Source organism: Anomalospiza imberbis, chromosome 2 (genome assembly GCF_031753505.1).
Source record: "Anomalospiza imberbis isolate Cuckoo-Finch-1a 21T00152 chromosome 2, ASM3175350v1, whole genome shotgun sequence".
NCBI lineage: Eukaryota > Metazoa > Chordata > Aves > Passeriformes > Viduidae > Anomalospiza > Anomalospiza imberbis.
Window position 1 is genome coordinate 59,907,403 of NC_089682.1, and position 13,031 is coordinate 59,920,433.

At 43.0% G+C, this 13,031-nt stretch overlaps 1 protein-coding gene across 1 annotated transcript in view; it reads left to right on the forward strand.

Moving 5' to 3' along the window:
• Nucleotides 1–442: 442 nt before the first annotated feature.
• Nucleotides 443–13,031, forward strand: part of CRYL1 (crystallin lambda 1) — a 52,610-nt gene continuing 40,021 nt past the window's right edge. Inside the window, exons 1-3 of the mRNA XM_068181343.1 lie at nt 443–601; nt 3,285–3,392; nt 11,077–11,203. Of these exons, the coding sequence (XP_068037444.1) occupies nt 570–601; nt 3,285–3,392; nt 11,077–11,203 (267 nt within the window). The 5' untranslated portion in view covers nt 443–569. The remainder of the gene's footprint in view (nt 602–3,284; nt 3,393–11,076; nt 11,204–13,031) is intronic.

The window sequence follows — 13,031 nt, forward strand, 5'->3', positions numbered from 1 at the left end:
TTCATCAGTAACTATCAAACCCTACTCGAACCTCTGGGTTCGAATGTATTACTTTTCGACTGTTAGTTTTTTTCAGAAAGACAAGAAAACTTGAAGGGATTTATCTGCTATATTAAGAATACACTAATATAATCTTTGATATTAATTAAGCATTTAAAATGTTACGTTTTCTCTCCATGCCCGGGGAGCGGGGGGGGGGTGGGGGCGGGATCCGGGGGCTGCGGCCGTGGGAGCCGCCCCCGGCCCGGCCCGGCCCGGCTCCGGGCTCGGGCTTCGGGCTCCGGGCTCGGGCTCGGGCTCGGGCTTCGGGCTCTGGGCTCAGGCTCGGGCTCCGGCTCCGGCCTCGGCCCCGGGCAGGCTCGGCCCCGGGCCGGCCCCGGGCTCGCCCCGGCTCCGCCCCGGGCCCGCCCCGGGCCGGGGCAGGCTCGGCCCCCGGGGGGGGGGGGCGGCCGCGGAGCCAATGGGCGGCCGTGACATGGAGGGAGCCGCGGGCGGGGCGGATCCGCACAGGGCAGAGGTGGCTCATCCCGCTGCCCATCCCGCATCTCCCGGTCGCGGCGGCCGCAGGCATGGAGCCCTCGCAGGTTGCCATCATCGGCAGGTAAAGCCTCTCGTCGCCCGCGGGCGGCGGCAGCGCCCCAGGGAGGAGGTTCCGGCGCGGCGCCTGTAGGACGGATGCCCGCGGCGTGCGAAGGGGCTTGGGCGCCGTCTCCCCGCTCGGCCCGGCCTGCGGGGAGGGGGTTTGGGTACTCAGTGTCGGGTACGGCCCTGCCTCAGCTGTCCCCGCTGCTGCCGCCGTCCGATGTGTCAGCGAGGTGCTGGCTCGGGGCAGGCGGTGGTTTTGCCCCGCCGCGGGGACGCGCTGCTGCTGGATCGCGGGAAGTGGGGGGATGCACCTGCCTTCCTCTACTTAGGGTGCCTTTGTTCAAGCCTCTTAACAAGGCTCTGTGCTACTGTAAAACAAACAGCAAACAAACATCTTTACTGGAGTAAGTCACCCTTTAGGTCTGAAAGACTGATGTCCCTTTTCATTGCAATGCCTTGTGTGTGTGTAAATGCAAGCGGAGTGGAGAAATCCAAGCACAGCTTAACGTCCTTATTTGTCAGCTATGTCAGGAAACTCCTAAGTTGGCCTCAGACACTCCTGAAGTAATACTGACTTGACACAAGAGTCAGCAGTATTTCTGACTTCTGTGGGAATGCATTGTTTCATCCTCTCATTGAGCTGAAACTAAAATTCTTTATTTGAACAAGAGTCTGGATGGGAGAGAAAATAGGTGTGGGATAGTAACAGTGCCCTGTGTACCACTGTACCTTGGTGCTACAAGTGTGGGCTGGAGCCAACTTTATTAGCAAGACCACTTGAAGCCTCAGGATGGGAGTTTGAGTGCTGCTGTGTGACACTGAGCAAACTGGCTCCTACTGCTGGTACTCAGGGAAATTTTATTCACTAGGTGTGTCTGAAGGGTCAGGACAGCTGGGCTCTTGCCTGCTGTGGCTCCTGTGGCACTACTGCAGGTTTTGGTAGCACCTGCAGAAGTTGTGTGAGCAGATCTGGTTGTTAATACTTTATCTATCACTGGGCCCAAAATGACAGCGCTTAAAGTGTCAAAAAGCACTGTCTTGGGGTGAAATATGCTAACATTGGGTTGTGATGATGCTGTCATGTACAATGCAGTAATGGTGCATGCCTGATACCTACCATCGACTTACTTTGTGACTTCTGTGGTTCAAAAGAAAAACCCCACAATCCTAAAAGTATTAAAGAATTTTTTTGTGTGTTTTAAGGAAATTTAATTTAAAATGCAATTTAGAGAGGTTATGCTACTTTATAAAGATACTGGTAGATCAGATATGCTTATGTCAAGTTGAAGTGATTCAAATGCTTTTATTTTCTAATACTCATTAGCCAGGAGGCTGCAGTAGCTAACAGACCTTGATCATGCCTATTCTGTAAGTTTGTTCTGTTGCTTGCCTCAGAATTGATGAACTCTGAGCTTACTACAGAGAATTTGTTTATTTTTACTTTTAAATGGTAGGTTTTGAGTGAGACCTTACTCTCTGCTTGACAGCACTAAATGCAAAACTTCACTTTTTTGTCACAGTTATTTCCACTGATTCCTGCTATTTTCTGAAACTTCCTGTTTTCATCCTTTTAAAAAGCATATAGTTAAACCAAAGGCTGAGCATGTTCCTGTTTTTCCTTCCTTTTCTCATCTGCCCTATTATTTTATCTCTGACTTTTGCTCCCCTTTTAATCTTTTATCAATGCCCTAATGGCATTGAATTTTTCAATTGCCAGACATTACTAAAGTTTAATGCTGCAAATACAGTGATCTTGGAAGTGAGAAAAAATGCATATAATTATCGAAACCCCCACTGTAACAGTCAAGGATATTGAGTTCTGATCTTGTCTCTGTTATGGATTTTTTTTCCCAATTTTTTGTTATTTCAGGTTACTTACGCTTGTGACACTGTGCCTTTGTGCTTCCATTTGAAAAGACTGCTGCCTGCTACACATCTAATGAAGTTAGAACTTGCATCGCTTTAAGAGAGATAATAAAATTGTCAGTTACTACAGTTTACCTCCATGTATTGCTCAGTAATATGATTCACCAAAGATGTACGCAGACTGTTCCTCTGTGTATCCAGCATGATAAAGTGCTTAATCTAAAAATAAAGGTAGTGCTGGAGGTGGCTAGGTGGAAAAATAGTATCAAGCCCATGCTCAGCTGAGATTTTTTTTTCCCTTTTCATGTGCTTGTGGTACTTTCTGAATTGCTGAGGACCCGTGACTTCAGTAGCTGGGTCTTGAGTTTTCTGATCACCTCTGAAGCAGGATCCTGCACTCTGGAATCAGTGGACTGCTGCCTGTCTTCAGTCTATGAGCTGAACACATTTATTTATTTATTTATTTTTAAGCTCTTTAATGTAAATGCATTTACCAAGTCCAGGTTAAGATTGTGGCTGACAAAACTCTTGGTGATTGAGTCCAGTATCACAAAGTAGTGGTTCCTCCTATTTGACTTCTGCTCTCCTTTTTCTGTTTTGTTTTGGGTTTCTTCTTGCCCATTATTTTCATTCCTGCTTTTGGAGAAGCTGCTATACACAGCCAGCAAAGGGTATTTCTCTGTTAGAGAAATTTGTTTCTCATCAGTATGCAACTGATCTTTTTATCAAATATCAAAGAGTCCAAGCTCTGGTTTGGTTTTTGCAATGCTTTCAAAGATCTCCTTCCCCCTATTAAGTGCTGGTTTATTAATTGGCTGATTTTTTTTTTTCAGTGGACTCATTGGTCGCAGCTGGGCCATGGTGTTTGCTGCTGGAGGCTGCAAAGTAAAACTTTATGATATTGCACAAGAGCAGCTAACAACTGCACTGGAAAATATTAGGTAGGTAACCTGACTTGAAATAACTGGGGTTGGAATGAAACTGTGGGATTTTTGTAGTTATGAACGAATAGCCGTATCTTGTTATTTCAGGGAGCATAGATTTTAGGCTTTGAAGAAGGCTTTAACTTAGAAGTACAGGTTAAGATCAGAAGATCTGTGCTTCCAAGTGTCACTGACACTTCTGAAGAGAAATTTAATTTTTAAGTTTTTCAAGATCTTACATTTAAATTTAATTTTTTAAAATAATGCTTACCACCATTAGGTTATTTATAGGCTAAGTTTAAAATATATGAATGTAAGAGTTTTTCCACAGAAAGGCAACAAAGACCCTTTCAAAGTGGAGGTAGGTTAAGATGAATTGCTGGAAAGCCCTGCTACAATTATTAGGATTTTATAACTAGTTTTTAAATTCTTAAATTGGTGGTTTTGAGTCCTAGAAGAAAAAGTTGCTAGTGTAGATTGCTCAGTTGAAGTAGGAAGCATCTTTAGAAGGAGTGCCAGTTGGAGGGTGCGAATGTGACATCACTTGCACCAGTTGAGTCCAGGAGGCCTCCAGCCCTCTTCTGTTGCGCATGGCACTGTGGCTAAAGTCTCATGCTTTTGGTAGTACAAGAGCTACAAGTTCAAGTCTTGCCTGTCTGCTCCCCTCCCCCAACCTTCAATGCCAACAAGTTAATTTTCTATTCAGTCACTCTTAACTGGAATTCTTCCAAGAATTTCTCTAACCTTCCCTTGAACTGATATAAATCCTTCTGTGGCCTCCTTACCAAAGGACTTTGTGTTCTGTTGATTTACTTCTCACTGCATGAGGAGCATGCACACAAGGGAACGCCCTTGTGTTCGTTTTGAACCTGACTCCTAAGTTACTTTGATTGACCTCTAGTTCTTGTGTTAGAAGGAACGTGTCTGCTTGGTCCTATGCACCCTCTTCTTGCCAGGCCTGAAAATACAGTTTTTATCTGCCTGTGAGAGAGGGTGAAAGTACATTTATAAGGTGGTTCTGTGCACAACCTTATGTTGCTGTATCAGCATTTAATGCTGGACTTCAGATGACTTCACAATTAGCATCAATGTAAATGCATCAGCTCTCCCTTCATGATGCCTTGGAGTGACATGATGTCAGTTTGTGTGTCAGCTGTATGGGGTGTAAGGTGCACCTGAAAAAAGGTTGTGATGTGTTGCATCCTAATTGCTTTCTGTAACAAGCCTTAAAGCAAACAGGAGTGACTTCAGGAACCCCTTGTAGATCAGTTTAGTTGTTAGAGTTCAGAAGTTAAACAGTATGTGATGTCTAGTGAGATCTGCTAAAAAAGGCTTGATAACAGGAGTGGGAAAATCTGTCTCCTCATTTTTTTCTTTCCAGGTAGATGTTAGACCAAACATCTCTGTTGCATCATCTAGATGACACAAACTTTTGTGGTTTTTCGGAGTTGCTGTCACAGTGGTAGCCATAATAAGATTCTGGATTATTAGGTGGCAGCTTTGTGATTGATGTTCATTACTAAAGCCAGTACTTGCCCCATATTTTCTCTTTTTCTAATAGCAACATGAGGATGTTAGCCTTCCAAGGTTTTCAGCTTGGAAACATGAAGCATAGAATGTCACGTGTTACAGGATAGAGTGCTATTTAAGTGGGTCTGTACTGTCGTGTGCCTGTGTGTGTTCTTCTGTAGGAGTTCACAGGATCACCAAATGGATCATGCTGGAAGGGAGTACTGAAGGTCATCTAGTCCAATATACCTGCTCAAGCAGGGTTTTCTAAATCTCCTTCTATCCAGACAGCTTTTGAAAAGCTCCAGAAAAGAGACCCTACAATCTTTTTGGGCAAGCTGTTCCAGTGTTTAGTTACCCTCACAGTAAAGAAGCTCTTCCTCTTGTTCAGGTGGAACTTCTGTATTCCAGTTTCTGCCTGTTGTCTCTTGTCCTATTGCTTGGCACCACTGAGAAGAGCCTGGATCCATTTCTTGGCATCCTCCTTTCAGATGCTTATAGACACTGTTGAGGTCCCCTGTGTTGTCTCTTCTCAAGGCTGAACAGGCCCAACTCCATCAGCCTTTCCTTGTAGTAGATATAATCATCTTTGTAACCCTCTGCTGGACCCCCTCTGGGAGCTCTGTGTCTTTCTTGTACCAAGGAGCCCAGAACTGGACACAGCACTCCAGATGTGCCTCACCAGGGCAGAGTAGAGGAGCAGGATCTCTTCCCTCGACCTGATGGCAGTGCTCTTCCTAATGCATCCCGGGATCCCATTGGCCTTCTTGGCCCTGAGGACACTGCTGGCTCATGGACAGCTTGTTGTCCGCCAGGCCCCCCAGGTCCTTCTCCACAGAGCTGCTTCCCAGCAGGTCACCCCCAGCCTGTGCTGGTGGCTGGGGTTATTCCTCCCCAAGTACAGAACTCTGCGTTTGCCTTGGTTGAATTCCAGCCAGTTCCTCTCTGCCCATCTCTCCAACCTTCTGAAGGGCTGCGCAGACTTCTGGGGTATTGGCCACTCCTCCCAGCTTTGTGTCATCAGTGAACTTGCTGAGGAGGCACCTGCCCCTTCATCCAAGTCATTGATAGTTCAAGGCAAGTTTTGCCTTTTACATAAGATGATCTTAACTTATAATTAACTTGTGTATTTTGGCTATTGTGGCACTCCAGTTAAAAAGCCTAGTTTCAGGAAAACATAGTTTTTTGTGACAAGAATACACAAGCTACACTGTTTCTTCAACCACTAGTTTAATGACTGTATCTATCAAGATGTGGTCAAACTTCTTTGCACTCATTTCATAGCACACAACCTGCAGTAAATCACAGTGATTTACTGATGTGATACTTCTGTAAGAGTTGGAGCTTGGGCAGGTAATATGTGCTAACAGGCAGGAGAGCAGCAAGGGAATGTCTGTCTGATAGAGCCAGCTGATGACTGGTTCTCTGAACTTGATGTAATTTACTTTCCTTTTTCCCTCCAAATAGCAAATACTTTTAGGGAAGTTTTTAGGCTTAGGGGTTTTGTGGTTTGTTTTAGTTTTGGAACATATTTATTCCACTCTAGTCTGTAGTCCACAAACTTCTAGTGTATGGAGGTGTGATTTATTGGGGAGAAACTGAAGTGTACAGATGACTATTTGTAGTTTCCCTTTTCCAAATAAAACGGGGTTTGAGTAGTAAGCAACACTCACTTTACTTCTAAAAAGGAGATGATAATTCTTTGATGGCAGAAGTGATATTTAATTATTTTATGTTGTTGCCTTTTAGTCTGTTGACCCAGAAGTCATTGCCTTTTATATAAATTCAGAACATCTCAGGGTCTGCTCCAATGAAACAACCTTTTGTTCTGATGAAGAAACAAACTAATGAACACCCTTATACCACACTGGACCTACTGAAAGCATGCCCTAGTAGCCTGCCTTGGGAAATGTAATTTGTCATATCTAGCATGCTTTTTTTCCTGCATCGGTGTGATTCTGGTGTGAATGAAAGGTTGCTAAAGTTTGAAATAATGAGAATTAGAAAAAGAAGTAGTATCCTATTCCTGAAAGTAGTCCTAAAACACAGGATGCAAAAATGCTTTAGTGCGTGTCCCTCTGCCAAGAATAAATTTATGATTCTTGTAATATGTAAACTTTTCCAAGTAGTTACTTGCTATTGTTCTAAACATAATTATTCTGCTGATAAAGATTGATTGATTACCAGGCTTACTGGCTTAGTCTTCCAGTCTGTCTTATGTATTGCTTTGTTGTATTGGTACTGAATATATCAAGGGCAAAATGCCTTGGCTTGGCTTAGGTCTTCTTTGATAGTTTTACATATCTCCTCTGAGGGGAGAACTTCTAACTAGATGATTCTTTTCAGAACACAGTTTGATATTGAGTGCCTGATGCTGGCACATCAAGCTTGTGCTAAATCGTAGGCTTGATTCTACCTTTAGATTTTATCTCTGCCCACCCACCATGCCCAAAAGTGCAATTAACTAGCTAGGCAAAACTGCATCACCTGCAGAACTAACTAGAGAACATATCAATAGGCTTTGGAAGGGGATAGATTCTACCTTTACAAAGGTTCTGTCTGACTGAGTTGAAAATACCTCCAAAAGGAAATGTTGTCTTTTCACCTTATTCCTGTGTGGTAGCCAGTGCCCCTGGCAGCTGGAACAAATTATTTCAGTAAGGGTGATTTGTGTAATTAAGTTGTGTTAAAAGTTGTGTTTTGAGAACAGTTACGATGCTCACATTTGCCTGGTATGCAGAGTAACAGGTTGTCCAAGGAATCAGTGAAATCTCCTTTCCTGAAAGCTTTCAAGCTTGGTTACACAAAACCTACTTGGTCTGTTCTGTCTCAGGCTAAATATGAGTGATGTTTTGGTTTGTTCTCACCATGCCAACTACCCTCTCATTTATCAGACAGCGCTAGATGGTTGTGCTTTGACTGTTGAATAGTTCTAGTCTTTGGGCAACAGCATCTGGCTGAACTTGTGAAAAACAGGGCTGGTGTTTTCTTCTCTTCATTCCCTTCTTGTTAGTGTGGGCAGTATGGTTGTGATTAAGCAGTCTTAATTCTAGTAAGTATTTGTGAGTTTGCGGGCCCCAAGTTGGGCAACTGCCTGGAGGCTCCCCTGGCAGGGGAGACCCTCCTGGAGCAGTTCTGTGTCAGGAACGAGAGATGCATTGGACTTTTTCGGTCTTCAGCTTCTGTTTATTGTTATCTTATCAAAACTTCAGCACACTGTCTGCACCAGACTCTGTGTGCATGGAAAAACAGCATGAAAATGGCTAAGTCTCTTGTTACAAGGCCTTTTAAGTCTAATCAAAAACTAAGCTACCCAATTAAGAAGTGACACATAAATTATTTTCCTTTCTAACCCAATAACTGACCCCTAAAGACCCTCAATGGGGATTTTTCTACCCAATTACAAGATACCACCTAAACCCAAGAAGAAAGAGGAATAAGAAGAAAGAAGAATGGAACTCAAGATGACACCCTATATCCTCCCATCTATAGTATGAACCCATCTATAACATACTAAAAATCCTAAAACCTAAGTTTCTCACCCATGTGACACACTACACTACTCTCTACAATCTATTTCACACTTCTGTGATTTCTAGTTTACCTTGAGGCTTTGGAAGTTTTCTCCATGAATGAGGGTCAAAGTCAGTGCTCCCCTGGGGGTCAGGACACCCCAGAGCAGACAGAGAAATATTCCCAGTGCCCTGGGTTTCCACAAGTATTTGCTGGTTGCAACCGTGTGTGCTGAATACACCTGCCCAGTAGGGGCTGTGGATGAAGGTGAGGCAAGTGGGGTGTGAACAAGATGAGTTAAGTGTTAGCATTGCTTTCAGAGTCCTTCTGTAAAGACTTTTAGAGTAGGATTTGTAACCAGAAGTATCCCAGGCATTTTATGTGATTGGGAGTGTTCCTGTAGATTGGATGCCTTATCCTGATGCAAATACTAGCCCAGTTCCCAAAATAGTGCTGACATGGGCAGACAGGTACAACAGTAAAACTCTGGAGGAAGGTGAAGCAAAAGCTCAGAAAGGAAGTAGTATTTTCTTATCGATGTGAATTCTTCATTCTTGAAAGACCTTACAGGTATTGAGTGAAACTCTCTGAGCTGCACATACAATACAGCTGCAGAGTGAAGCTTTGGATATGGCTGCAATGATCGCAGTCTAGGGTCATCCTAGGGATGATCCCCTAAACATTTAGGCTGTCGTCATTAAAAAGTCATCCAGTAGAGGTCAGTGGTGCAATGCTCTAGGTACAAACCTTTGTGTCTTAATGTATGGTATCACGGAACGCTGGTTTCCCACAATTCTGCAGCAATCTAGTACCCCATGGGAATATAAAGATGGTTTTAGTGTTTGAAAGACTAAAATTTGCTTGTAGAACAAAACAGCCAGAATGGCTATAAGTAGATTGGCAAAGGGTGCAAAAAATTAAAATTTCCCAGGTGGGAAAGCCAAAATTGAAGTAATGCATAAATTTCCTACTTCACGTTTTAACTGACTTAAATGCATGGCTATCATGAAGATTGGTTATGTTAAAAAAATCAGTCCAGCCTCAAATTCCAAAGATGAAGATGGCAGTTTTGAAAGTTAACTAAGAAATGGTATTCTGAGTGCACAGTCTATTGTTAGTGGTTTTTGATGGAAAAGCAGAAATGCAGAATGGTTATCACTGGTACAGAAGGAAAGATATGAAACAGGAGATGGGTGCTGCAAGCTTGGGGAAGAAAAATAGAAGCTGGATCACTTAGTCTATGACTCTAGCTTTTTCGAATCCCTCAATCACCAGTCATGTACTGTAATTTTGGAGAACCTGTGAGGATGAGACAGATGTAGTATTGCAGTGTGAGTGAACAAGAACTTCACCCTCTTCTTCAAAGAAGGAAGTAATACTGATATGATCTCTTCAAATGTAACGTGTGTGTGTTTTTGTTTAATTTTAGGTTTTTTTAAGCATGTGAGAAAGAGTATGCTGGATTTGGGCAAGAGCACCTGGGAAATGAACTTCTAATGAATGCATAGTAAAAACCTTTTGAATTATTAATCTTGCCTCACAAGGTGTGAGGGAGCCAGAAGTTTAGATTCTGTAGTTTAGGGGACGTGTTTCTTTCCAGATGAAGCACTGGCACCTTTAGTGCTAGAAGCCTTAAGTGTTGGATGAAGTTTCTGTCCATCATGCTGTATATTCCCTGTGACCTTGGGAAAGGGAGCTGAAGATCCCTGTTTCCTCTTCTTTGCCATAAATTGCTTAAGAAGTAGAAGTCTGTGCTTTTCAGTCACCCATTTGCTGTGTCCTTAATTAAGTTGGTAGGAAGAATAAAGGATTTTTTTTTCCTGCTGCTATTCATTAGGTCAATTTCCTCATGTCTTCATGAGGATGAGCAGTTTTTGCTGAATAATAACCAAAGGCTCAGAGGACTTCTGTCTTGATGAAACTGATGAAAACTGAACCAATTTAACCATGATAAAGACTACATCAAAGAGCTTTAGGTTGATTGTGATCAGACAGTTTAATCCCACCTAATTTCTGTGGCCATTGTTCCTCTAAACAGCTTATAATGGTTTTGAAAAATGTCTTGCTTGTTCTGGATGTTTGAGGGCTTCAAACTGTAGAGACCTTTTCTGAAGAAGTGGCATGTCCAGTCCGTGCCAGGGTGTGTACTTGAGCATTCAAGTTTACTAACTATTTAAATTTTTTTACACTTGTTCTGTAGTCATTAAAAAAACCTCAAAATGCAGTGGCATGGTTTTTATGAAGAACTCTTGCCTACACTGAATGTATGTATTTATTTCTATACTAGTAAAGAAGTGTTCCTACAGTGAGGCATTGTAGCAAAAGAGCTGTTTGTAAAACTAGATGAAGTTTATTAAAGGGACCTTGCTTCCCATTAAATATGAGCAAAAAAAAACCCTCTTGCTGATTGTGCACCAGTTGAAACAAATTTGAAGTGGTGACCATCTTACATCTAGGTTTAGATCTTGGAGCTGTCTGTGCTTGAAGAGAAGAAAAACCTTTGATAAGATGGGGGAGGAAGGAGAAATTACTGAAATGAACCTTTTATATTTTTGAATAGAGATGTGTGCAGTGGCATGACAATTAGTGTAGTACATGGTTTGTTAAGAAGTTTTTTTAAAAATTGATGGTGGCTGAACAATGATAAAGTGTTTAAATGTGTCTATGTTGTTTCTGTCAGCAAACAAATGAAAGAGATGGAGAAGTTGGGAGTCCTGAAAGGAGATTTGAGTGCCGAGCAGCAGTTGGCTCTCATTAGCGTTTGTACAGACCTGAAGGCAGCAGTAGAGGGTGCTACTTTCATTCAGGTAAGCAAAGATTTGCCAACTCCTATCAAATGGTTCAAAAAGATGGTTAAAAGCTGTGCTACGCAGTAGGTGGGCACTGGAGAGTTCAACATCATGACTCCTTAAGGATATAGTCATGCTTGTTAAATTTCTTTCTAGCCTAGTATCCTGACGAGGGAGATCATGCCTCTTTGCAGAATTTCTTAGACTAGAGTCCTTGCAAGTTTATTCTGAGTTAAAAGAATAAGGGGGGGAGCTGAGCTGAGAGGGAATTGCTGACCTCCATGTCTAATAATGACTGTACCTGTTAAAAAGATGAATGTAAGGTGAAGGTTGGCAGGAGATTTTTGAGGGACAGATTATCACTTAGGGAATGCCACACATTCTAGAGCTGGGTCTAAAATGTGTTTTTTTCCTCTCCATGTACCTAGTGAAGGCAGAGAGTATGACATATGGGGTGTCTGTTCTGACTGTGAGAGAGTGGTGTAGCCAAACACAGCTATCCCAGAGTGCTAGAGTATTAAAACCAGGGCTGATACACAGGTTTGAAATCTGTGCTGCTAAGTAAAATTGGAATGGGGAACAAGCTGAACTGCTAGGACTGATAGTTTGTGGCTGCTTAATTATTAATATGCTCACTGGATTGGACATAGTGCAGAGAATAGGCTGATCTGGGATTATTTCTGGGATAAGGTATGAGTGCATTTTTGTTAGGATTGGCATCTTCTACCCTATATGGCTCCCCAGTATTATTCCAGTGTTGTACCGTTAGCTGTCTCTACATGTATTTGTGCTGCACTCTCGTTTCCAACTTACACTGTTTCAGGCTGTAAATTCCCAGTCTGATCAGCTGCAACACAACCCTAGTAACAAACTGAACTGAAAAGAGCACAGACTTCCAGACCTTTTATTCCTCCTGTTGGGGAACATGAAATAGGAAAACCTTATAAATACGATTGCCTAGGAAAAGATTTGGAAAATACAGACATTGAGATGAGAACTAGATTTGAAATAACAAACCTTGACTACTGAATAACTAGAAAACAATAGTATAGCCAGGTTGAAAGCAATCCCCCCTTCTGATTAAACAATGCCCTTTACCTGCAGATAGGTCCAAAGGTCAAATGGAATGCTCTGTCTCACCCCCAATGTATGGTTCATCCCACACCTGTGACCCTCCCCTGAAGTATCAGGTATCTGTGACCCCATTGGCCCAAGTCCTGTTCCAGCCCACCTTGAAGCCCCCTGATAAGGTGTGCCCGAGGGACCGGACGCTCTCTTGGACCTTCCCCTGGGACCCTCACCTGGAACCCTTGCTCCCTCTCTCTCTCTCTCTCCCTCTCCCCCTGGGCCTGCCACGAGTTGCGCCTGGCAACTCCAAGCAGGGCCTTTCCCCCTTTTAATAAACCACATTTTCTAAGACCTGACTTCAGAGATCTCTCATCCATCCAAACCGTCCTGGAGACCCGCGCTCGCTACACCTCCCAGTTTGGTGAAGTGAGGAGGAGAGAATGGGAGGCAGGGCAAAGCCTCACACAGAAGTCAAGGCATGAATGTCGTCTAGCTTTTTACAATGGTACATGAAACTAAATATTCACCCCCAGTATCTTACTCTTTCATCACTGATGAGCTCAGAACTTGTAGTTCATAGGACTGTGTTCACACATGTATTGCCTGCCTGTACTGAGTTTAGTTTGCAAATTTATTGTCTAATCACTAAGTCTTGTAAAGTCCTTCTGCAAATGTTTGTGGTTGTAATAATGATGGCCAACTTAAATTTCATGAGCTAACTTTCAGGTCATTTATAAATGGATGTAACAAAGGGCACAGCTATCTGTGAAACAGCACT